Source organism: Siniperca chuatsi, linkage group LG8, assembly GCF_020085105.1.
Source record: "Siniperca chuatsi isolate FFG_IHB_CAS linkage group LG8, ASM2008510v1, whole genome shotgun sequence".
Taxonomy (NCBI): domain Eukaryota; kingdom Metazoa; phylum Chordata; class Actinopteri; order Centrarchiformes; family Sinipercidae; genus Siniperca; species Siniperca chuatsi.
In genome coordinates, this window is record NC_058049.1 from 5494083 (window position 1) to 5520666 (window position 26584).

General features: G+C 38.7%; 1 protein-coding gene and 1 long non-coding RNA gene across 10 annotated transcripts in view; one reads left to right on the forward strand and one right to left on the reverse strand.

Annotated features, from left to right (window-relative positions):
• Positions 1-18356, reverse strand: adad1 (adenosine deaminase domain containing 1 (testis-specific)). Of its 7 annotated transcripts, none has more exons than XM_044205959.1 (13): positions 18204-18356; positions 15111-15296; positions 14745-14885; positions 13695-13865; positions 12923-12994; positions 11616-11741; positions 10907-11030; positions 9475-9645; positions 9004-9079; positions 8675-8831; positions 5834-6068; positions 3218-3350; positions 1-2793 (listed from the first exon to the last, which is right to left on the reverse strand). In XM_044205959.1, the coding sequence occupies exons 1-13, from the start codon at positions 18241-18243 to the stop codon at positions 2680-2682; spliced, it is 1746 nt and encodes a 581-aa protein (XP_044061894.1). In that variant the 5' UTR covers positions 18244-18356; the 3' UTR covers positions 1-2679. The 7 variants fall into 7 exon arrangements, with proteins under 7 accessions (XP_044061894.1, XP_044061898.1, XP_044061896.1 ...); XM_044205963.1 differs by lacking the exon at positions 18204-18356 and adding an exon at positions 17773-17972; XM_044205961.1 differs by lacking the exon at positions 18204-18356 and adding an exon at positions 17609-17766.
• Positions 16647-26584, forward strand: part of LOC122880640 — a 25244-nt gene continuing 15306 nt past the window's right edge. Inside the window, exons 1-3 of one of the 3 annotated variants that reach the window (XR_006378987.1) lie at positions 16647-16805; positions 17124-17233; positions 24614-24753. This is a non-coding gene — a long non-coding RNA (uncharacterized LOC122880640). The other 2 variants (XR_006378988.1, XR_006378989.1) reach the window with 2 other exon arrangements.

Consider the following 26584-nt stretch of genomic DNA (forward strand, 5'->3'; position numbering starts at 1 on the left):
TACAAGAGAATGCAGAATTTAATTACACGTAGAACATTCAGAATCAGCCAAAATCACAATACTGAAATACTGTGGGTTGTTGCCATTTTAAAGAAAAGTCAACTATGAGTTGGTTGCCTGATGTTAGACACATACACACTTTATAGCATTGATGAAAAAAGTCTTAAAAATGGACTACTGGAAGGGAGGATTTTTTTTAAGGGCAGATGTCAATTACCTGTCTTGATAATCAGATTTTTCCCTGCTAACTGAAAAACAACAAAGGAATTTACAACATAAAATATTTACAACATGTGCTGGCTGCAGCAGGAAGGAGGGCAATTTACATGCAGTGTCTTACACAACATGGCTTTTTAGTATAAAATGCATCAAGCCAACACTAAATTGTATTCCAATAAAACTAATCTGCATTTAACCATTCCACTACATTGCCTTACTGACATAAAATTATAAACAGTGTAAGGTGCTATCAGGGTTTGGTGCACTGCATAACACTGCACGATCACACTCTGCACAACATACAATGTAAAGGCGATAACATAAAAATAGACAAATAAGTATGAAACCTGGAGCTATACATACAACTGAAAGGCTTGCTCCTTGGACACAAGTTCCCTGAATGCACTGGTAATTCCATCTGATGGCCAAACCAGTAGGAAGTAAACACACAACTCCATTCAGAAGACTGCTCAACACTTGAGAGTAAATGATCCACTGCATCGCATACACAGGAAACCAAAGCATTTCCTGTGTATGCGTATGAGGCAAAACAGTTTCCATCAACATGGAGGGGTCAATATGCTTGAATCCTGTGACAAGCAGCCAGATCTTAACCCTATCTAGAGCCAATGTTTGGTTTGTCCATTCTGGGCTAATGAGGAGACATGGTGGTGCAATATGGTGACCAGGGTTGGAGCACTAAAGTGCAATTTCACCTCGGACTTCATCTCTGTGTAGGATTGCAAGTGACAATCTGTTTTAATTTTTAACCTATCATTTATTTTTTGGAATAATCACTTAATCATTTATCTTGTTAAATGCTAAAATAATAACCAACATGATTTAGCATTTCCTAAGTGATTCCCCCAAATAGATTACTTTGTCTTTGCAAAATACCTAAATAATGAATCCATCAGAATATTCACTGATCAATTCTCTGCTGGTCGACTATTCCTTCAGTCCTATCTCTGTGATGTACTGTTTTAGCTCAGGCATATTTTTAGTCTTGGTCATTTCTGGGAGATATCCAGACCTTTTCCTACCAACCAAAAACCTACCTGTAAACAACAAAACTGAAAAAACACAATAAACTATGGCAAAATTGGTACAAACACATTGCATTAGCACATGGAACAAACATTTCCTGCTGTAGCTAAAACGTTTATCCCAGCAAATTATTCTTGTTCATCTTAGAGGTCACACATTTTTATCAAACTAGAGAGATTTGGGCTAATTGCATAGAGTATGTTGGAGTTTTGTAGATTTCTAATGACAGACACATCTGTTGCAGTATTCTGTGAATAATAAAAGTACTATTACTATAATATAATACTATTATCATAAAATATATCATATTAAAATCTGTCAGTATGAATCATGACAACAGCTCACTTACTGACAAATGAAGTAAAACGCAGTGCATTTTTACGATATGAAGACAAGGTGCACAGTCCACTCTTTTCCTCTTCACAAAACACGCTCCAGGCAGCACTTTTTCCATACACAAAATCACTGCCTAAAGCACTATGCCTTAGTCTTGTTTTGATTATCCCCTTTATTTTCATTTGCATTCTGATTAACAAAGTATCTGTGATCCTGTTATCACAGCTTCTGATTTTCTGTAACTTTTGGTAGATGTTGGGATGTAACGACATAAGTGGTGAGCTTTTACCTTTAAAGTGTTTTTTTGGTAATTTTTAAATAAACATGTACTCTACTCCAGCATTTGAGCTCAGATTGATTTATTTTATTGATTTATATTCTTGCATTAGCTATGGCTTACTAAGGCTCAAATCATGCACTGTACAATATCAAGTGTTAAATCAAATCGCTAAATATGGACCAAAAATGGGAATTTTCCCCAAGAGATGAAAACACAAAAAGTAATTTTAGCGAGACCAAACTCTGGACTTTTATGTAACAATAATAATATAACTAGCTTGTCATACTTCAGAGCCCTTAAGACTATAAAGGCAGAGTTCAAAAGTAGGATACAAAAGTTATAACCATATATTCTACATTGTCATTTACATTACACACAATAGCATAAAATACTATTCTAAACCGCAAAACAATGTAAATAGCGCATGCTCTTATCGCCATATACAGTATATATACATAACTATGTAAACTGAAGGAAGCAGAACCATTACCCAGATAAAGCCCCATAGTGGGCTGCAATATAACTTGTTTGCTTAAAAAAGAAAAGAAAAAAAAAGGCTATTTTATACAAATGTTTAGTATTTGTATTCCTCTTTTGAAAATCAGACATAACCCTGAGTGTCAAAGACCATAGACAGAGTTCACAAACATGAAAAGGAATTTAGTTTAATCCCTTAAGAAACCAGGGACGGTGAAGTCTCACAAGTGTTTCTCGCAAACTAAAGTTGGTTAGAAAATTTTGTAATACAATTGCTTCCATAATGTAGCTTTTTTTCTCCATTGATAATGTGGTTTTATTCACATGCTGAAGTTATCACTAACTGAAACCTTGACAAGCCAGGAACCGAAGCCCTGCTGCAACAGGTACGCCCTCAGCACGTTCTTGGCCTCCTGGTACGGCTTCGCCATCCTCTTAGGTGACAAGATAACAATAGAAGTAATAACAATCCTTACAGAGAAGTTTTCTAAAGCAAATACATGAGCGTCTTTACAAAATCAATTTTAAATCTGTAATCATGTAGTAAAGTTAGGAAAAAAATGGTGGTAGATGATGGTGGAAGATAAGAACGATTGCATACAGACAACTTGTAAACAGTCAGGCCGCACAATAAGTAGGTTTTGCTCAAATTAACTTTGAGGATTAACAGCTAGCTAACAAAAAAATATAAGTGAGCTGTATGACTGGAGCAGACACACCAAAATCATTTATCAAGTGTTTGCAAACTGGAAACTGGGAATTACACTACATGTATGTTTATTGTATGTCCATTCTGTAGTACAAGTGTTACTTTGGTAAACATTGCACAGAAGTGTGGGGAGGAGCTGTTGAGATTACCTTGGCTTCTCTGTAGGAGCTTGTGGCCAGCAGGTCCTGCCTCTGGGCCTCTTTGGCCACCAACTTGAAACGGTGCAGCATCGCTGCTTTGCACAGACGGCTTGCCAGAGCAGAGCCACTCTTAAAGGGAGATCTACAACAACAGAATCAGTTTAAGAAACAGCTTTGCTGTAGTCCCAGACAAAGCTACCAAACAGCAGAAAGTAAGTAAGTAAATCCCTACACAGTTTATTGACGAGGGAACTTATCAAGCTGAGGAACACTGGCTACAGTTGAACTTCTCACTGTTTATGGCTGGTAACCTGCCAATTAGATTTTCAGGCTGCCTTGTTTCAAGAATGAAACTACTTTAACCCACTTATCATCCATTTATCATGTATTATTTCTCATTAATTATGCTGTAATCGACAGTAAGCACAGAAGTGATGTTACTGATTTTTAAAAAGGGATAGTTTGGGTTTTTTGAGGTTTTTTTGGGGCTGTATGAGGTACTTATCCATAGTCAGTGTATTACCTGCAGTAGATGGCAGTCAGCACGTCCCCAGTTTGGAGAAGCAAAGAGTTGTACCGGCACAAAAGCTAAGCACTGTACTGCTGTGGACAGGATTAGCAGCAAAACGTACTTTAGCCACCTAAAATACAGTGCGCGTCCCAGCTGTGCTTATGCATAGGAATATAGAATATATTCTAAATATATTCGAATATTAATTCATGTGTGATATAGCAGATGACCGTATCGTCATATTCAAGTGTTTCAGCTGGTCGCCACTGAAGGGTAGTTACGTTACTTCAGTCAGTCATAAAGTGTGTAGATAAGCACAGAATAGATAAGCAAAAGAAATATTGTTATATATATAAAAGTTGGTTTATGCAACGTTACTACAGCATCTTCTGCTCTTTGTAGTTGCTCCAGACTGTGAACAGCTAGCTAGTTAAGCTACAGTGATTTTTTCGCTGTGGCAGAAAAACTAAAATCACAAGAGAAAACACGATCAATCATCTGATCCCTCTGAATACTGTGCCCACTGTTCCAGCTCCGCAGCTCCAAAACCTGTTTTGGGAGACCTCTGTTTTTAGGCCATTTTAATTGACTTTCGCCTGATGCAAAGCTGCTAAGTAGCTAGCTGTTCACAGTCTGTAGCAACTCTGCTGTGAAGTGTACAAGAAGACGCCGTAGCACCGTTACATAAACAGGGACTTTTTATTTATTTTCTGTGGCAGCAAACACAACACTGTGGGCTGTGGGTGTGCTAACCAGAGGTGGAAGAAGGGCCATTACTTAAGCAAAAGTACTAATACCATCCCGACTGTGAAAATACTCCACTACAAGTAAAAGTTCTGCAAGTACTCATTGTGCAGTAAAATGGTCCCTGTCAATGGTTTACTATTATATAAGATGTTTCTGGATTAATATTACTGCTGCATTAATGTGTATTACTGCTGTAGATGTTTAAGGTTGAGCTAATTTTAATTGCTTTATATACTGTTGGGTAGTTTATTCTATAGCAATGCATCATATTCAAGACGGTGTAGTCCCTCATTCGTCCAGGAGTGTTCCATCGTAGAAAAGGTTTCAGTCGTAGTCATCTGGACACTGTTTTCAGAATCAAGACGTTTCGGCTCCCATCCGGAAGTCATTCTCAATTGTGAAAATGGTCTGCAAACTCAGAAATTTAAGCTACTCTGTGTTGCTTAGGCCCTGCCCTTAGGGAGGGGTCTTCCTGAGTGTCTGCTGTTTACCCTGCCTAGTTTCACCTGAAACTGACCTTCATTTGTTTTCATGATGGCCCAGTAATCAGGCCTATTGTTAGGCCTATTGAGGGAGGTGCAGCCAGAGAACAATAGGCCTGAACTTGGGATCTGCAGCAAGACAATGATCCAAAACACACCAGCAAGTCCACCTCTAAATGGCTGAAGAAGAACAAAATGAAGACTTTGGGGTGGCCTAGTCAAAGTCCTGACCTGAATCCTATTGAGATGCTGTGGCATGACCTTAAAAAGGCAGTTCATGCTCGAAAACCCTCCAGTGTGGCTGAATTACAACAATTCTGCAAAGATGAGGGGGCCAAAATTCCTCCACAGCACTGTAAAAGACTCATTGCAAGTTATCGCAAACGTTTGATTGCAGTTGTTGCTGCTAAGGGTGGCCCAACCAGTTATTAGGTTTAGGGGGCAATCACTTTTTCACACAGGGCCATGTAGGTTTGAATTTTGTTTTCCCTTAATAATAACAACCTTCATTTAAAAACTGCATTTTGTGTTTACTTGTGTTATCGTTGACTAATATTTAAATTTGTTTGATGATCTGAAACATTTGTGACAAACAAGTACAGACAAACACTGTAACAAGTGTGACAAACATGCAAAAAAAAAAAAAAAAAAATCAGGAAGGGGGCAAACACTTTTCCACTCCACTGTGTATGTATGTATGTGTATATATATATTTATATATAGCGGCATAGCCTAAAAATAGCGAGATATTATTTATAACCCATAACACCCAGTTCTACACCAAACATAAACTAGTTACCAGCAAATATGACTTTAGTTTCATGCAAAATTTGGCAGTTACATATGACACCCTACTACAAGCTTCCTATACACAGTCATCCTTACTCCTCTATGGTCTTGCCCTCCAAGCCATCCACAACCTCCAGGGAGCTGTCTCCTTCACTCCAGTTGATACCGTAGGTCAATTGGCCACTGTTGGTGCTGTTGGTAGCCACAGAAGGTGCCAGGCTGATGTGCGGCCTCATCATGCAGTAGAACATGGGCAGCTGGGAGGTGATCCCCTCCACGCGCTGGCTCACAGAGAGCTCCATGCCACGGATATCACTGCAACCAGAGTCACCTGTAGGAGTTAAGATTTTAAAAGTTAATATCTTTCAGCAAATACCTATGTACATATATACTTGATTCTCTTTCTACAATGTGGGGATTGCAGAACATTAACTCTAGATAGTGGCATTACATCTGATTCATCTTGTATTTTATTTGTGGAATGTCAGCTTTTGCCACTTAATAGAAGGGTATAGAGTACCACAGGTTACACTGAATAGGTTGCAGAACTCATTCCTTCAAACAATAAGATGGGTACTCTTTGTGTCTGTTCCTGAGATGACTGTGGAAAAAAGAAGATGGTTTCTCTGCAGGCCAAGTGTGATATGCAATTAGTCAGGAAATGACACATAAGGTTTACACTGTTCAAAGAACATGCATATGTCAGACAGTGAATGTTAAAACACTACTTGTGTGTGTGTCTAAAATTGATTTGGCTTGCGATACAAGAATCTGATATATCCAATAGTGTCATATAATAGTGTACTCAACTACAGTAACAATTTACCTTATCAGTCATCTAGTTGTCCTTCTGTAATCACTAACGGTAACTGGTGTCATCATTTTTAATCAGTAATCTTACTTTTAAATATGTTTTTACAAAAGGCGTTCCGCTTTGCGATACAACTAATTTTGGAATTTTCCTCTATTATAGATTGGGCAATTGCAGGTCATATGCCATAACAATTAAGAGGAGGACAGAGTCATATGGAAAATCATATCTAACACTATTGTCCTTTGTAAAAGCTGACTTGGAAACTTCAGTAGGATATTTTCACACCTAATGTTATTTTGTCAAACAGATGATTTTAATGTTGGGGAATTTATTTGCTAGCTGTGTCATTTGTGCATGAGCACCTACTTTAAATCTAACAGCTGCAAACATCAGCCATCTGGATATAAAAACTTATTTTCCCTGACTTAGTATTGACTATTCCCTTGAGAAAATGTGGGGCTGTCTGTTAGCTTGTCTCGTTGTAAGCTACTTACAAATGCTTGTATGACAACACTGACGCCATGCTTCTTTTACAGTCAGGGCTTTTCCTGCTTTCTGTCTTCTTTTGTTTTTTTAAAATCGGTAAATATATTGTTTGCAGGGCCGGGATTCCGATGACACGTCAAATTCAGATGGAGGGCAGGAAGTGAATTGCAGAATGGACGAGATGAAGAAAAGTTTGTACTCTGCTAGTTTAGACTATTACGAGAGAGAGGTATCAATAGAAAATCATAAACCTATGTTGGATGTGATCCTTACGTTATGAAAAGGAGCGATTTTTCAACTGAATTGAAAGACTTCTATCTATCAAGGGGTACAAACTCCAACAAAAAGAAAAACTCTGACGTTTTTCGGTCAGTTTCCTGCATTTTTTACTCTTATGAACAACAATTTTTGGTACTCGATAAAAGCTCCTCGTGGTTTTTCGGTTCAATCGATTTGAGCAACCATAAACAGTGCAAATCAAAGGCATTTTGAGAGTTTATAATAGTGCTTCCTATGTAGAAAATCACCTCCTGTCCTGCTATACTTTCAACGTGTGCCATGTCCTTAGCAGAGGACTTATCTGCCTACACTGCCAGTCAAACCATAAATATTACAAAAGAATAATTTTTGCACACTACTTCATTTGTTATGCTACCTGAAGCAGATTTTTTAAAAAGTATGATCTACACTGGAGTATCAGAAAAATAGGACCAGCAAAATAATGCAATCCCATATAAAAGCCCTTTTTTAATCAACTAAAATTCTTATATGATGTTTTGACACATCACTGGGATCCCACCCTTGCTCAAGCAGAGAGAAGGTACTGAGGTTTCTACCATTTTTTCCCTGTTAAAAAGAGTTTTTCCTCATTCGAATTGAGGGTCTAATGACAGAGGGTGTTGTATGCTGTACAGATTGTGAAGCCCCTTGAGGCAATTTGTGATATTGGTTTATATAAATAAAACTGACTTGACTGAGCTGAGACCCACACAGACAAATAATTTCTTATCACGGTTTTTGTCTTCCTGCTATCCCTGAAAAAATGCTACGTTTATGAAGCTCATCCTATTAGCTTTCATTGTGACTGTTTCAGAGAGGTGCTCATTTATCTCTATAAAGGCTAATGTTTGAATTGACCTGAATTATACTTGAAGGTGGATCAGTGGGAAAACGCTACAAGTCCAAAATGAGTGCTTGGATAGAGATCACAAGTTCTTCTGGCTGTAGGTGACTATACCACCTGTATACTGTATATACAGCTTAAAATAAGGCAATTTGGAGCAAGCATCCACCACAATTAAGTGAAAGTCTTCAATGAACTGGGAAACACATTGGAACTGCAACTCTTCTCAAATCAGTTTACCAGCTCAAATCATAAAGTCTATAATTCTGCTACATCGTCTGATGTAGCTATATTGTCTCACTTAACATCACCCCTGGAGTGATTCTGCTGTTGTATTTGCACTTAGTGGTGATGCATTCAAGGCAATGCTCTTTAAACTTCATTACTGCCAACATGGTCAGGTTTTGGAAAATGTAGCAGGGAATTTGAATATGGTGGCTGCCTTTACATTCCCTATGCTGGAAAAACCCTGAAAATCCTAGACTAAGGAGCATAATTTGACTAGTTGACTTACCTATGAGGATGCTTTGGACATAGATGGGCTCAATGAAGTGGCTAAGCAAGGCTCCCTGGTATCCTAGCACCTGCCACTGAGTGAGCTTGTCTGTGGTGGACATGCTGACCACCTTGGAGGCAGAGTGATCAAAGGCTGACGAGAAAACTGAGAACACCTTTAAAAGATACAAACCAATTTGTAGTTATGCAGCAATAGTGCAGGTAACAGTTGCAATGCCATTTTATATTATGACTCCAACATGCGTTTAGAAATACGCAACTCAGTTTTTGTTACATATTCCATAAAATCAAAAATCCCATAAATGAGAGAAAGTAACAGTACAACACCTTGCCCTCCACTGACAGGTGTAGGCTGATCTCGTTGTTCACTTGCCATGCCGAAATGGAGAGTGGGTTCAGGCGCCTGAGAATAGAGCACAAAGCTGAAGAAAAGCATTTGAAATCTTTGTATTTGTAGAAATATTACTCATGCTATTTTATCCAGAAATGGTATTTTGTTATAAAAACAAAAACAGCCAGCCAAGGGTGAGTGCAAAACAGCAGATCAAGCTTGAGGAAGGATTTATATGCCAGAGCCTATGTGTCTTCTGTCATTACTAATGTTAGCTGTTTGAGTAGTAACACTTGTATTACAAAATAGGGTAAATAAATCATCCCAGTATTACTCCAAATATTTGGTTGTCATAACCGTTCTCTTACTCGAGAACTTGAAACTATCACATCACTTGATCTCCAGTGCCTCATGAGAAAACAGCAGTGAGAACCTCCAAAGGATGAAGTTGATAATCAAAAACTCACAGCTTGGAAGGGATCTGAGCAGCACCCTTTGGCAGTTGGTTCACATAGAGGTGGAGGGTGATGCCGCTCTTCAGGCTGAGGAGGCCGCTGCTGCTGTTCTGCTGGAAGATTGACTTCTCCGTCAGATAGGTCGTTTTGCTGAAGAACATCAGCAGGTGCCGGTATAGAAACCTGATAGCACAGTATGAGAATAGCTCACTATGAGGTTACATCTGAAATATGTGGGGTAACAGCATCTAGAGGTGAAGACCTACATTGTCAGAGGAAAAAAGTTAATTTCATGTCTTCCCCCATGAATAATCCAGTAAAACAATTAAACTTGCTAGCTGATGCCAGTTGAACGTGAACTATCTTCAAAATATCGAAATTCACACATTCTAAACGTGAAATATTCCAAAAACATTATTCTACCTTCATTTTAAACCTACTGTGCTAATCCAAATCATCTAAATAAAAACCTGCTGAATTTTAGTAGGAAGACACGTACATCAGTAACGGTATCTGTTTTGTTAAATTATTGCATATTTTGTTGAATCATATTAGTGGTTACTGGTGATGTGTGAAATTAAAGGCATTTTTAAAACTGTCAGTATTCAGTTGTTGTTGTTTTTTTTTAACAGTAATCCCCACTGTGATATTTTCATTGCTTCTTCCTCTTTCAGACAAGGCCACGTGAAATTAACCTTAACCTTAAAGACTTCTCCACAAGACATGTTGAAATACACAGGCAACCTATTGGCTTGATTACAAATTCATAATACAAACTTGTAAATAATGACAATCGGATTTGACCAGGCAAGTCCTGACATACATGTGATCTCAGAGCATCAGGGGACTGCTTAACAAAACAGGAAATGCAGCCACATTGCGAGTCATTCTCAGAGGCATTCGTAGGCTACTGTGGTCTACATGTGTGTCTATCTACACTTACTTACCCCACTGACAAAAGGTACACATTCAAAAAATGTGTCATCTGTGTGACCACATTTTACAAGCTTCTCAGTACTGGAAGGTGTTTAAACTGGTGTTTAATCTTGATGTTTGGGGCCATGTAGGGGTTCATAAAATTCAGTATTTTCCATTACCTGCAGGATGGTTTGTAAAAAAGTTTCTAGAATATGTATTATTATTATTATCTTAATTTTTAAGGTATTGTAACCTCTGTGCTTCAAATAATTATCAAGTAACATTACCTTAGATGGAAAAATAATACTTTCAATTAAATTTTATTTATATAGCGGCAATTCATAACAGAAGTTATCTCATTGCGCTTTTCCTATAGAGCAGGTCTAGACCGTACTCTTTATATGCACTGACTTTTAATGCAGTGACTTTCACTGTTCAGTGCATTAACACTTGCATCACATTTGTTTCTAGGCATAACATGATCCAAACAAAGCAATATACACACAGGGTCATGTTTGCAACTAACCTCATAAGTGATCTCCTTGCAGTTACCACTGCATGGGAATCGTGTACAATCCGTCCACTAGACGAGGCACTCTCTTTAGTATTGAAGTTCCCGGTGCCAAAAGCGACCACCTCACATCCACTGGCTAGAGGGAGAGAAGAGTAATTGAAAGGAACACGTCAATATAAAGCAATCCAATACAAGCTTGTGAACTATAGCCTGTAAAAATACTCACACTCAACACAGGCTTAAAAAACTCTAACATCATCAGCACAGATGTAGTGTTATTTGCATTGCAATTGTACTGGATCGTATCACCTTTTATACTGTAGCATATATTGTAAGGTCTATATATTCATTCAGGACACAACCGAAAATAATTTAATTAAAAAATTTTTTTAAAAATTTTTAATTATAGCCAGACGTTGGCCAAAACCAAGTTGTTTTCCTTCTTTAGTGTCATTTGCCTTTGTGAATAAGAGAAATGCTGTACAAATTTAGTTGGTACAAATCTTGGTCATCTGACAAAAAGGCAGAATGCACAACTGTCTTTACACTGTGCACACCAATGTCAAATTAAACAAACACTAGTGTTTATAATATGATTTAACCACACAGTGAGACTGATAAAAGTAATTTCAGTTGAAACTACCTGTTTTACAACCTTTTTATTAACCAACCTTCGGACCATGTTATCTTCCAGATTTTTTCCTAGTGAGAGCTCACTTACAAGTCTGAATGATGAATGCTGCTGTAGTGCCTGCACAGGCAGAGAACTCGGGGTGGCAGTTCATCAGTTTAGTGAGCTGATCCCTGACAGCGTGTGGAATCTGGAGGTTGACCGAATTCTTCCTTTCTGAACAGCAAGACAAACAATAAAAGAAAAAATAATAATAATTCTACTGGGCTTTAACTGATCTCATTAGACACCCTAAATGAGAAAGGTGAATGAGAATATGTATATTCTACGGTAGCGTGTGTTTGTACAGCATTGCCTGCACTTTCCTGTTTTGCTTTATATGGCATTAGGCATGGGATGATATGAAAAAATCATGTCACGATTATTCTGGCCAAAATAACTGCGACTCACAATATTATCCAGATAATCATCAAAATATGCTTAAAACTCCTAAAATGGCACCAAAATATACCGGAATCACTTTACCTTACATTTTGTTAAGAAACATTTTTTATTGCATTACAGATAGGACACACAACTTTTTAGTGAACATCCTTTTTTGTGAAAAACTAACAATCGTAAATAAGGCAATCATAAATCATAGGTCCCCCTGCATAAATAAAGGATAAATTAAAAATTTAAAAGATTGTGTGACTGTTCTTTCTTACATGATAATTCCTGTATTTTTTTAAATCAGGCTCTATTTTTCATTGCTCTACCATGATATCAAATGGTACAGACAATTTTTGCATCAGTATATATAATTTACCCTAACTTAAAAAATACAGTAAGTCCAACTGGCATTGGCATTTTCAAGTCACTCATGTGAGGATATTCACGATTTTCCCAATCCGCGATAAAATCGTGTATCATCCCATCCCTATATGGTATGGTCCTCAAATATTTCAACATGACTCATTTTTTGTTGTTTTGGCTGTACTTTAGCACATAGGATTTGAAATGAAACAATGAGTATAAGTGCTGACTTTCAACTTTATCCAACGCAATCATTCAAGACGCACAGCCAGACTAACCAAGGAGTTTTTGAGGCCAAACAGTGGGATGTTCAGTCATCTGACCTCAATCCAACTGAACATGTGTTTCACTTGCTGAAGACCAGACTGGCCAAACAGTTCTCCAGAAACAGGAAACAGATTCCATTCCATTGGATTTCATCCAATATGATGTCAACACCCTCAAATTAAACCCGAATGTCAGCACTTGAACTTCAATGTTTTATTTTAGAGAGACAAAAAACAAATATTCCACTGTCCTAATATTTGTAGCTGCAATGGACGTGCTGCCATCTCGCAAATATTGCAGCACTTGAGACGATTCATATAGAAATCCAGAATTACCATGAATGGCTCTACAAGGATGGATGTGAGAGATGGAGGGCTCCTCTTTTACTGGCAGGGGTGGAGGGACACCTAAGAAAAAAACAGACACGGAAATGAATGAAGATAAGAGTCACCTTATAAGATACTATGCTCTAATTTATGTTTTTTTTAAACACGCATTGTTGACCCACCTGTAATTGCTTACATTTAGACTGTATCATGTTTATTATGTATTATTCAGTTAAGTCTATGCTCTTTATTTTATTCTCATAGTAACTGTTAACAGGGTGTTGTTGTGCAAGAGCATGTATGCTCAGCCAACCTACCCTGTATAAATAAAGGTTACTTGAATAAGTTTAATTCTGTTTTCTAAAATTAGTGTCTACCCAGTATTTCCTTTAAATAGCGATTGACACAATGCCTTTCAGAACATTTCAAATGCATCCTCTCACTTACTCCTCAGCTAATTTTCTTCTTTCATGATTTCACTGTCAACAATGTCTAAATGTAGCACGAAACCTCTTTCATGGATGATGTTAGTACATGTTCCTGAAATTTTCTTTGTCAGAAATGAAAACCAACATAATGAATGGTATTTGAAAGTATCTTTCTGTAGGTGATTTAAGTTTTGACTCACCATGTTATAATGACATGTACTGCAACAGCAAAACTAATTGTATAAGGAAGGAAAACCAGTCTGGTAATTGAGGATAACCTTTACCAGCACTAGAAGAATCATCAAAGTCTGCTACAGAAACACATCATACTTTGATCAGCATTATACCCTAACCTGATGCTTCAGGGAGGACAGACTTCATACTTTCCAAAGTGGGCAGCAGGTCCTGCACAGCGAGCACCGCCGCTTTGAGCCGAGCCTCCTTTTTGGTTCGTCCCATGCCAGTGTTGTACTCAACCCCATCAATTACCACACAAAAGGCAAAATAAAGCCCTGGTATGTTGCCTGAGAAAACAAGAGTTGAGAAATTGATTGGAGACAAATCCTCAGCTCTGGCTGTGGAGTAAGCAGTCAGAATTTGGGAATCACGTGAAGAGCTGAGAGCCTGCAGGTTTCATCCTAACCAAATTTTAGAAAAGCAAAGATCAAGAGAAGTCGTATTTGCTTGGAAAAAAAAAAAGACTTTTGGGTATTTTGGGATGGCAACAGTTGCCACTAATAATCCTTCTGCGCCAAGTAGGAGCCACTTTGCTGATACATTTTGTTGTGTTTTACTGTACATTGGACATAAGAATGGGTAACCATTTCCAATTTTCTATTTTAGAAATTTCACTGTTCTAAAACTTCGGTACAATAGTTATCAGTTATTCCGGTTGTCAGACAGTATTGCTGAAATTACTCCTCACACAAACAAACTAGAGCTGAAATGATTAGTCAGGTATTTGATTAGTCAATTGAGAGAAAATTAATCAGCAATTATTTTGACAATTGATTAATCGTTTGTGTATTGACAAACATTACCTACTTCTAGCTTCTCAATTGATAGAATCTGCTGCTTTTTGTTGTCTTTTATGTTAGTAAATTGAACATCTTTGAGTTTTGTACTTTTGTAGACAAAAAGATTGAACAATTAATCAAGAAAATAATTGGCAATAATGCAAATAATTGTTTGTTGCAGTCCTAAAATAAATACGTCTGAATTACTGTAATTATGAATTATTTTAATTGGGACAGAAGTCACAAGACCCAGATTAGAATTTTAACACAGGCAACAAATCTTTTGCATAAACTGTCAAGTATAATTAATCAACAGGCTTCCACGGACCAATAACAACAGGAGTGGTCTCTTAAGTGAATGCACAAAGACATGCTGAGAAGCTTTACCTGTGGTCACCGTCTCCTTAAGTTCCAGGTGGAATTGCAAAAGCTGGGCAAGCTGATGGAGTAAAGACACGGCATTTGACTCGCCTTGCCTGTATCTGTCAATCAGCATTTTAGGTGAGAGTTTTGGCTTGATAGCAGGACCTTAGTTGGTGAAATAAGGAAAAGTGTAGAAAGGGCAGATTAAAATTTTACACAATTACAGATTTTTCCAATTGGCTGTAGCAAAAAACTAAATGTTAACTGCCCTGCAACAAAAACCAGACCTCACAAGGGATGAATGCAGTCTGGATGTTATTATCATGATTGGTTATTAAATTAATTATCATTAGTGATAGATGTTGCTGATAGAGATTTTTGGGGTCTCACCAGGTCTGAATGTATTTTTCACTTGGTCGTCTTTACTAGGACCATTTGAGGTAGACAGAGGTTCATATGATTCAGTCAGTCCTGGCGTCACAGGCAAATTCTTCATGAGGATTTGTGCGAAACAGGCTCCTCTGGAACCTCGAAATGAACCACGAGCTGGAAACATCCTGAAAGCTGTCAAGATTACTGACAAGAAGAGAACACCAAATTATACTCCATGATTGACCTGAAACCACACCTCAAAAAATTTAATAATGTGACAAACACACATAGATGTGTTAACTAGGGTTCCCAAAGTAATCAGAGATGTGATTGGCCAATGACAAAAAAGCAGGAAAATATACAGAGCGCAGAGCACGCACAGAAAAACAGCCCTGTTTTCAGCAGGCCCCCAGGAAGTGCTCCAGGCTTTAAAGACAATTTGACATAGGGCTGGATACCGAACTTCGATACTTTTATAGCACAGACGAAATTGCTTACCAAATACCGAAGGAGTAAATCTCATCAACGTCAGTGCGCCAATAAGCATGCAGCATGCTTGTACCAAGATCAAATAATGCAGGTAATTGGCTGTCTAATGTTAAGCATCATAGAGCCATGCAGGAATAACACTATGTTACGACCAGAGACGGGGCTCACAGTTGTTTTTATTGACTGCCAGCTGCTTATCTGCACAGATAACTAAGTGAACTTTGTTCGCATTTCATCCCCACAGTCTTCTCCCACTAAAATAGAGCAGCTAACCAACAGAGGGTGGTAGCGAGTCATTTTTGTGACTGCTCCTATCTCAGACTCAAATGCTAATAGTTGCATGGGTGTTGAAACTTGTTCAGATTAATTTTGATCACCTTTAGCTTATTAATCAACTTTATTTTATCATTAAAATATAACAATAACAATTAATATAATGAATTGTTAACATTTTAAAAATCAATCAGACAGCATTTTGTGGAAAAGTCAAATAAACATTCACTGTACAGTTTAAATAAACTCAGTAGTTTGTTGATTGTATCCTGTTTTGTATTCATACAATGTAATTATCACTTATTGTTATTGCACCATTGGTTTTGGCCTTGGTGCCTTACATTTTGGCTGCAACACCCCAATAAATTTGTATTTATGAAAGGCCAAAGTGACCTTCCCCTAAAAATGACTTAATTCCAGGCCTGGTCACAACCCAATGAAAGGAACCCCACCTCCAACGCTGTAACCAGTTTTCTTTATACATCCTTGATTTTCAGCTTCCTGAAGATGCATTTTCCAGCTGATGGGGGGGGGGGAATCACCAAATTTGTACATTTATATTTTCACTTGACATTAAGGGTATGAAATTGAATCTGGAAAGTAACCCTTAGGTCTAAATAAAGCTGTCAGACAGTTATAGAATAGAATAGTTGAAGTATAAAGTTGCATAAAATGGAAATACTCATGTAAATTACAAATACCTCAAATTTCTTACTTAAGTACAGTACTTGAGTAAAATTACTTAGTTACATTCCATCACTGATGACAAAAAATAAAGTAGCTAAGACAAACAGAAACAAGGCGCCCATCAAAATCTGCTCATACTTTTTCCCCTAGCAGCAGCACAACTGTGTTAGGTGGCGGCTGCTGGTACTGTGAAGCACAGCACAAACCTGCATGCTCACTACTTCTTGTAAAATACAAGAAACAACGCGCACGTAATTCTGTGCGGTAAGTGGGCTGTCCACCGTTTTAGAGAATGTATCATTTTACTTTCAAGTAGCGTTAAGCTAGCTGGCGGCTAATTTAGTTCATCCCACTTGATGGCGCCGACTATTTACTTGCGTGTACCAACCAGTTGGCGCTTTAGACGCAGGTAACAATGTAGTCAAGCAAATTGAATGTAAACATAAATATTTTATTCCCTAGCCGCCTGTGCCGTTACCTGTCGGCTAAGTACAAGCACAGTACAAGTACAGTACGGCAAATAACCCCCCCCCACACACACACAAAGATGTTTTTACGGATCTGTATGATTCATATTTTCAGGTCGGAAAATCCGGAATTCCGGATGAATCCGGAAAAACCACATCCCTAAGTGATGTCAGGTTTAAGGGCATCCAGTGACTGACCTAGTGTGACCAGCTGTAACCAGAAAGGTAAGCAAGTGGTGTGTTATGTCATATTCAAAAATATGGTAACAATAGAAATATACTTAGATGCTTAAAGCTGCCAAGCTAAGTTAGCTCAATAATACTGGTATGCTAGATGACATCAATGTTACTTTATCGTTGCCATTGAGGAGGGACGTTGCTGTAACGTTAACGCCTAATATCACACTTTCTACAGTTTAACAAAAACAAAGGATGAAAATAGTAGCTAATACTCAATGTAAAATTAACTTTACAGTTCCTTTACACCTTTACGTTTCTTTAGAAGCAGACGCCATACCTCATGATGTAACGTCATGTTAACGTTATACTAAACATTAGCAGCTAACGTTAGCCTATTTAAAAGAGAATTTCCGAACTCACCACGTTCATAAATGCTGCTAAATTTACAGTCCTAATTCTCAGTGTACGCTAAGTATTCCAACCTTTAAATTCAAACAACAAACGTAAAAAAAAAATATATATATAGCTAACGCTACATTTTTATCTGTATTGATTTTTAAGACAGGTTCTGAGCTGCGTCTCACCGTTCAGTGACGCTTCTGGAAAGTGGGCGTGTCTACACGCATGCGTTGGCGGTTGTAGTTTTTGGTTGTCGTTGTCAACGGAGTGCAGAGATCGTCTGCAAAACACGACGAACTACACTGTTTGGAGTATTGTCAACTGAATGTTGGCAGCGATTTTGCGATAAAACCATTGGTAGTCGGTCGGTCCACCACTTTGTTGCATCCAGAAAAGTCACAGCAACTAGTGAATGGATTGCCATGAAATCTGGCACAGACATTCATTTCCCCCTCTGAGTTAATTGTAATTATTTTGTTATACCATATACCTGTGTCCAATATTTAAATATATGCAAAATCGATATCCCTTCATCTTTAGCTGTACTTCGAGTTTAGTGCTAATTAGCAAATGTTAGCGTGCTAACATGCTAAACTAAGATGGGTGGTAAACATACCTGCTAAACATTGGTTTGTCAACATTGTCATTGTTAGCATGCTGATGATGGCATTTAGGTCAAAGCACCAATGTGCCTAAGTAGGCTACAGCCTCACAGTCTACATGGCTGTAGACACTAGTGAGGACCCACTGGCAGCGAACAAGGTGTCTTCACTGCCTCCGCCACTTCTCGCCTTAGGCTGTGGACATGTCAATGTCTTAGACTGTAAAACAGGTTAATGCTCACAAGCTAGCAAGTAGGCTAGTTAGAAAACATTGTGTAAATATCAAAGACTGTATGAAACAAAATATCTTACAATGTTCTCCAACAGTTTGAAGGTCTTTGTGTCAAGCAGCACTTCCCCAGATCCCAGAAACTACAATAGTGTTCACCTCCACATACATTCTTCCACTGTAAGCTAGGTAAACACTAAACTTCCTTTACAATAAACAAATTGCTGACACATTGAAAGTGTAGCCTATTTGCTATGCTTTTTCTGCATGAAACAAAACAAAAACTATTGGGATAGTTTATGATTTATTATGAATGACTGTCAACATTTATTTCTGAGCTGTTAGCACCTTTGATCCAAGTCAAGTCACTTTTTTGTCCATGCAGCTGTCTGACAAAAGACAAAGAAATGTTTGTATTAGGTTTTGTTACAATGTAATCTCTATAAACAGATATCTGCATATGAATGCAGAATCTGTAGGTAAGGGACGAAATTTTGGTAACTGAAGCTTTCTGGTTTCCGTCTGTAGTCTGAGTAGTATTGACCAATCATGTTTGAGCGGGCTTTAGTTGCATACAGTAAACAGTCTGTGTGGAGAGCAAAAGAGGCGGAATGCATTGGCCGAAATGCAACCCCCGGAACCCATTGGCTATCATCTGACGACAAATTAAGTTTTTATCCATCTCCAAACCCTAGAGCTTAGCTTTTTATTAGCTTTTTTTTAAGATCATCGCGGAAGAGGAAGCCTTGGCTCGGAAATCTGTACCTGTTATTCGAATATCCGCTGGCTACACCGGAAGCCCGAAACATTAGCCATTGACCCCAGTGATGATTCCAATGCAACTCAGTGTAAGTCGTGTGTAAGTGAATATTTTAAGTGTGAGGTAATCGAAAGGGGGCTTCCTCTCACATCTCCCACCCCCAGCTGACATGATGACAGTTGTGATATTTCAGTACACAGAGGCAGCTCCCGTCCCGTCTCCGTTCCCTGTCTGCATCCTCACTAAGACAAAATGAACTCAGCTTAAATACCTTCAGCAGAGTCAATTTTATTTTAGTCCCTGCATGCATCTTCTAAGTAACTGGTTTTGTACTTTAGGAATTTCCCTACATCCGAGTCACTTAAAAATAGTTATGTTCATTGGCTTATTTAGTCACCTCACACTGATAGTGTTAGGGGGTTTTACACTCTCCTGCTTTGTTATTTAAAGAAAAGGCATTGTCTCAGACAATGATAAAATGACAAGGCAGGTCACGGGACACTTGGCCATAGTATTTTCACCATAGTAACAACAGACACTATATCCGGCTGATGATAATTGTATTTTGTTTTGCCGGTATCATAAATTAGATCAAGTTTAAACATCCTAGATCAACAGCAGTATTTGCAGCCAGAAAGTGAGGCAATGAAATAAGAACTGCACCACTGATCCTGACCTAGTGGCTTGTTGAACCATTGAAGATATATTATGATAGATTTGTGCATTTGTACGGTTAAGATATATTTTATTTTTAAAGTTAAGTAACTGACTTATCCTTATATGTTAGATTTGGGCCTTTTCAATTGATACATCCACAAAAACAAAATTAAAATGAAATTATAAATCAGTTGTTCTTGTAATCATTCTCATTGATAAAAATGTGCTACCCTCTTAGTCATGTTTTTCCCATTTATCTGTCATTTCATTCAGCATCATATGCTGGTGAGAGCAAGTGTGGGGGTGGGACAGAGTTTCACATATTGTATTTTTGTTTGTATTAGAATATACATTAAAATTCTGAGGGATAAGTGATGAGATCAATACCACTCTCATGTATGTAGGGTAAATATGAAGCTACCACCAGCAGCCAGTTAGCTTAGCATAGAGACTGGAAATGGGGAAACAGCTAGCCTGACTGTCCGAAGGTAACAAAATCTGCCTGAAACTAAATTTTTCAGCTATTTTGTTTGTGACCTCCCCAGGATAGTTGCTCATCCAGCTTGACCCTTGATTGAGCTTGAGTCAAAAACCATGCATTTAGTCATTTAGGTATTAGTGATGCTGGATATTTAATTGTATGTATTTTCCAGCCTAATTGTTGTCTACACTACAACAACGATATGGCTCAGTGAGGGGGTGGCTGGATGTGGTTAGGGGTTTGACATTGCTTGTGTGCAGGCAACTGGCAGAACTTACACTTTTGTATGTTAAAGGGTCATTATGAAAGGCTACTGGCTTCAGTATTTTCAGTTCCCCCCTTGAACCACAAAGTACCCTCATTGGGCAATGATTAGCAATTATGAGACCGTAAAAGTAAAATGGAACAAGCAACCCACATTCAGCGAGAAGTGAAGGTCACCACAGGAACAAATATGGTTTTACACCCCCACAGATTGTAGGGACAAAGTTTGAATTGACTTCTCTGATCAGTCACACTTGAAAAGGGAAAGGACGCAGTCTGAAATGAGTCTGCACGCTCCATCCTCCTGTTAATCTTCCCATAAGCAGCTAAGACAAAGGAAAAAGATGAGTCACTTGATTTTGAACATGTGACCTTAACCCCAACTCAGTTTTCCCATTAATGAAGCTGGATGAGAAGAAGTTTGTTCTTTGATTTTCTTCTTTTTGGGGGGAGATTTCTTCAGAAACAATTTATATTTTGTGAATGACAACTTGAGCGCTGTCATCATTAATTTTTAAAATCCATTGTAGGCATTTAGCTGGTACTCTTCTAAACTAATAATAGAGTAAAAGGAGAGACACATGTACATTTCTCAATTGCTTTATAAACAGCCAAGATAATGATATAAATAGGTGAAAAGGGTCAGGAAATAGACAACAAATATTCATGTTTCCACAGCGCAATCCTTGTGTGGTACATATGTACGTAAATGATGAAGGCGTAATTGCCCAAGAGAAAAGGTTGAAAAGTCTATCTCTCTATTGTGGGGTTGTTTGTTCAGCATGGAAAAATCATAACAGCATCGATCGGAAATGAAACCCTCAACTCTGGAAATATTTTATGTTATTAATAACTTAGTGCACGTCTGCACCCTCTCGCCGATTTGGAAAAGCTAAACCCCAACTGAAAACCATTAAAGGCAGTGGAATTTCCCCTACCGAGTGAGATTTTCAGGACACCACCATCACTATCAAACTCAGACAGAAACTTTTTTTCTTTTATTCAACATGTATTTTGCAAAAACAAAGGCACCAGAGTAGAACATCACACTAGCAAGAGGTCATCACACACAGGATCTGATGTAATATGGAGATACCCACAAACACTTGCACATGCATGATGAATATGTAAAGCAATCTTCCATGGTTGGAGTCTTATTTTTGCCTCCGCCCACGACAACAATGACGATCAATGGACCAATAAGAGGCTTTCTAAACTGACATTTAACACTGTTCAAATTTTCAAGTCTACCAAATTTACATATGAATATTATTAAAAATAGTATGTCACCTACTGATCCATGCGCAGGATTCTGAGGGCTATTTAAATAGATCACAGTTCAACTGCCACTGATATTCACACGTGGTATTTTTCTTTGTAACAGTAGAGGGCAGTGTATGAATGGAGATAAAACTAAAGTCTATGGCATAAACTGTAGGTTACACACTTCACAAGATGTGATTCATTTAAATATGATGACTTTTCAGTATGAAATATTCGTGGTAGTGAATGATAATGACAGGCCTCAGTGATAAGATAATGAGTCACCAGGGTTGGGTAGGTGACTTATAAAATATCAGCTAGTACAGTTATTATTAACATCATCAAAGACTGTCACAAAAGTTTAAGCTAACCCCCTTTGTTTTCTGCTTACTTTCAGCTACTCTCAGATAATTATGTAAAATCTGAAAACAGTGAAAATTTAAATATAAATGAGTTTGCAAAGAAACTGTTTTGTTTTTTTTTTGTTTTTTTTTACAAACTTTTGTAATCAAAACAGAATCTAAATAGAAAATTTTACAATTTTTTATTTTTTTTTAAATTTAGTACATTTAATGCCATTCCCAGTATTTTGTCAATACCCAGTGAGTGCAGTCTGGACAGCAAATATGCTTCCAAGTTTATGATTTATGAAGAGAAATAAAATATCCTGCTCTCTGGGCTTAACACATGATGTACACATAAGCACATCTTTCCAAGTATGATATACACATAATGGGCTGTAGAGAGCTACACTAACCGCTTTACTGGACAGAGTGCCCCCAGACCATCAGAAACCAGAGCCTAGCGCCCCATGGCTAACGCATGTTTGCTCTGACAGCAACCCACCATTGATAAATAACAGCAGCTCTTCTTTAGCCTGCTGGTGCAGTCGCGTTCAGCTGCAGCTCTCCAATGCGTCCACATCCAAGATTGAATCTTCCCCATTCATTAGACTAAGTGGATGAGGCTCTCTAATAGGGGCTCCCTTCCCCTCAATAATTGCCGTTGATTGGCGTAAATTAGACCCTAGTTGCCAGACGAGTGATTCTCGACGACGATAATCCGATTCCCAACTCAAACTAATAGGATTTTAACTCTGGCTTTGGCCTAATGTCCGTCTGCAAACCCTGGCTATGGCCCTATGCCCCATCTAGCCGACGTCCTCTGGATCATATCTGGGCCAAGCCAAGCTGAAACTGCAGTGGTGTATGGATTCAGCAGGGTTGGGGGTCGGGTCATCGCTGTCCTTCGCCCCATGCTCTCGGTGACTCATCCCCTGCACGACATTCTTGGTATCAATTGGTCATTCATGTGTGTCACTTACATCATCAAGGGAACATGCGTGTGAATGAGACTGGAGTCTGCTGGAGCACAGAGCAGATGTTGGATGTCTTCGCTTGACATGTAGCTCCAGTTTAGGCCTGGATACTGAATGATAAGACCTTTGAGAGCTCTGATTTTTGGGAGACAGTGTGGACATCAATCAAACTTGGCAAACAGACACTTCAATCCTAGTCCAAGTCCATGTTTTGTTCCAGAGGCAGTGATCTCCCGTGGCTGGAGTTGAAAACTACTTTGGCTCAACTCTGTCTCAGCATAATAAAAAGCTGGCTTACTTCACATTACTAGTAATATAATGTTACTAAATGTTTGGGAAACAGTCTATTAAATATGTATTTTCCAAACCATATGCAGCATTCTTCCACAAGTAAGAAGCAGGCAGTATATGAACAAATGTATGAATTGTGCAGTCCAGTTATTGCCTTATTTAAAAAAAGAGAAATATAAAATGTAGCACTACTTGCATTTGGCATTAATTACAATGAATTCAAGTCTTTTATCATTTAAGAACTGACAACTTGCGCCATTGTCTCCTCTTTTACGGTGCTTGGTAGTTTGATGTGATGTGGGATGAAAAGATGCAGAAACACCACCCAATTTCGATATCTGTCCTTAGTTACCAATATGGCACTTTTCTATCTGCCTTCCCAACAACATGAAGTCTATAAGAGGAGAACCCTAAATGTTCTTTTGTCATTCAGTTGATAAGGGGACAGTGCTACCACTAAGGCCCGAGGACTAATGAATCTCCACTCCATTACCGCTGAATCGGACAGATTGCTCTCCCGGAGAAATGAATTGAGTTTTTTGTATTTGTGAGATCATTCTCCCTCCATTAACTGCTCTTTATCCCGTCTCTTCATCACAGGCAAATCAGGTTAGGCAGCCATGATTAGCTAGGGTGGCCTCCCTTTTTAAAAGGTAATTGGGTTTGGCGGCTCAGCTGATAGTGCCATTAGGACCAATAAAGGCTGGGCTTGGCTCATCGAGTGAAACAGATTCTTCAGCAGCAGATGGCAGACGGAGGGAGAGGGCTCTGATGCATTGAGGCCGAAAACAAAGTTTGTGTAACCAAAGTAGTTTGGGGGCATCCTCTCTATGCATACCCCCCACCAGCTTAATATTTTTGTCTTTCGAAGCAGTGATGGTGACATTTTCAAAGGGAGACAATGACAGCTTTTAATATAGTGAACACTGATTACAAAATGATTTGGCCATTAGAATGTGGTAAATTTATATTGGGATAATTATTCATTCACACAGAAATGTTTTAATGGTTTACTTGGGGCTATGATGTCACCACGGACTAGAGAGGGGTAGGACTAATGCTTTCTGGGAAATCAGTTTCACTCACCCCAATGTTGTGTAACACTTTGTTGTTGCTAATAATCATTGGCACGAAGACATTATCTTTTTTTATTATCCACAGTCTACATCCTAACCCGGTGGTTTGTAAAAACAGTAATCAGCGGTTGATGAAGATCGAAGATGTCGAACGAAGACGCGCAGTGTGACCAGCAATTGATCCCCCCAGCTGTATCATCTCCTGTCATCTGGACTAAAGGAAAGGTGAACTTGCCAATTCCGGGAAATCCTGCAAAGCCCCAGATAACCTTACTGCATCTGGGGCTTCGTCCTATAGGAAAAGGTGCATTAGTGGTGACAGGAGGGCCGGTGGGGACTGGTGCTGATGGGTAGATTTAGACGGCTGGAGGTGGGCTTGTGTATTATGTGGCTGGCCATTGCTGTGACTGTCTCCCTCTTATCTCTTGCACTGAGGGGGTCTGAGCCCCACCGTCCCTCTTATCTGCACGTTAGACTTAGTTTCTCCCCCTTTTCCTTCCCGGAATCATCCCAGTTTAGTGAATTGTGGTGTTGGTCATATGAAAGGTGACTCTGTTGCCTTTTTTTCCTCTATTCAACCAACTGCAAAGTTCATGTAAAGAAGCCATCTTTTTAGTATCATCTTTAAATCTTGTGTGGGATTTGATTTCCAGACATGCTACATTCATAATATGATCAACTGGGTTTCTGCTGACCTTATCAACCTTGAGGATGGTTATTTTTGATTTGCTGCAAAATTAAACAAGCCAAGTCAATGAAAGGCCACTGTCTATTTTACTTTATTGATGTGTTTTCAGAGTTTTTTGTCAGAAAGGTTTTTCAGAGCAGGAGAAAACCAAAACGCGTAAATGTAATGGAAATGCAATGATCTATTTTGCTACAGTACGTCTGCTTCTGTGCCTGCACACACACAGTGATTTTATTGCTGAAGTATAACCAGAGGGTTGTGGTACATTTTCACCTGAGAGCTGCACATTTCCAGCCCTCCTAAATAAAACATTGTGTCGCCAGGCGCCGGTAAGTGTCCCTCAAAGAGCAGAGGGAGGAAGGGTGAGGGTAAAAAGCGTCCAGGTTAAGTTGTTTGAAAGGCCCCGGGTATTAAGAGGCATTTTACACTTAAGAAGTTGGTTTCGCTGGGTTTTCTGTTTCCCCTCTTATTGATTGATGCTCAACTATCAATGCATAATAGAAAAGCACTCAGAGCAAATGCAGGGTTATGGCCTTGGGAGGGAGTCGGCAGACGAGACTTCAGCACCCCCCCACTCCAATGCCATTATTGGCCCATAAAGGATCCCTCGGGAAGGCCACGGTGTTCAGATCAGCACACACCAAATACCCAATTAAAAAAGGCTTTAAATTCCCTCCTCTTTCCTGGGCAAAAATCAATCTGAATTCAATCTATTCGGCTAGGATTCCGACAGAGCAGGTAATTGCCCATAATCGGTCAGCTAGGTGACAACAGCTTAAAGGGGAGACACTAATACAATCAGGTATTTGCTTTCAACACCCGTCCTGGGCCCAGGCCTCGGCTGTCGAAAAACAGGTAGAGTGCAGTTTATGTAGCCATCAGACAAAGGCGTATATAAAGTTACACAAGTCTTCTATTGTGGGGTGCTCGACAGCTGATAAAGAGATTCTGTAAAGTACTGGAGGAAGGATACTTCCTAAATGACCCATCATAAAGCTGCAATAAATGTATTCAGTGATGATCTTTGAAAATAGCTTGTCAAGGAACTGGAAATGAAATAGCGCTCATATTCCTCTATCAAGGGTTCACATTTTCAATGCATATTATAAGCATTATTTGCACACAATCTTCACAGTCATGTCAGGATTATCTCAATGAAATTCTATGCTTGTGCTTAAGACATGGCATACTTAATGGTAGCATTAGATAAGTAGAATAGTTAATGGGGGTATATTACTGTACATAACCACACCCCACCTGGCTGGATGTTTTTCCATTGCCTAATGCATGTGCTCTCGTGCTGCCTTAATGTTTTTTGCTCTCAAGCAGCTCTCTGGAAAAGGATTTGTCATCTTTTAGACTGCTGAC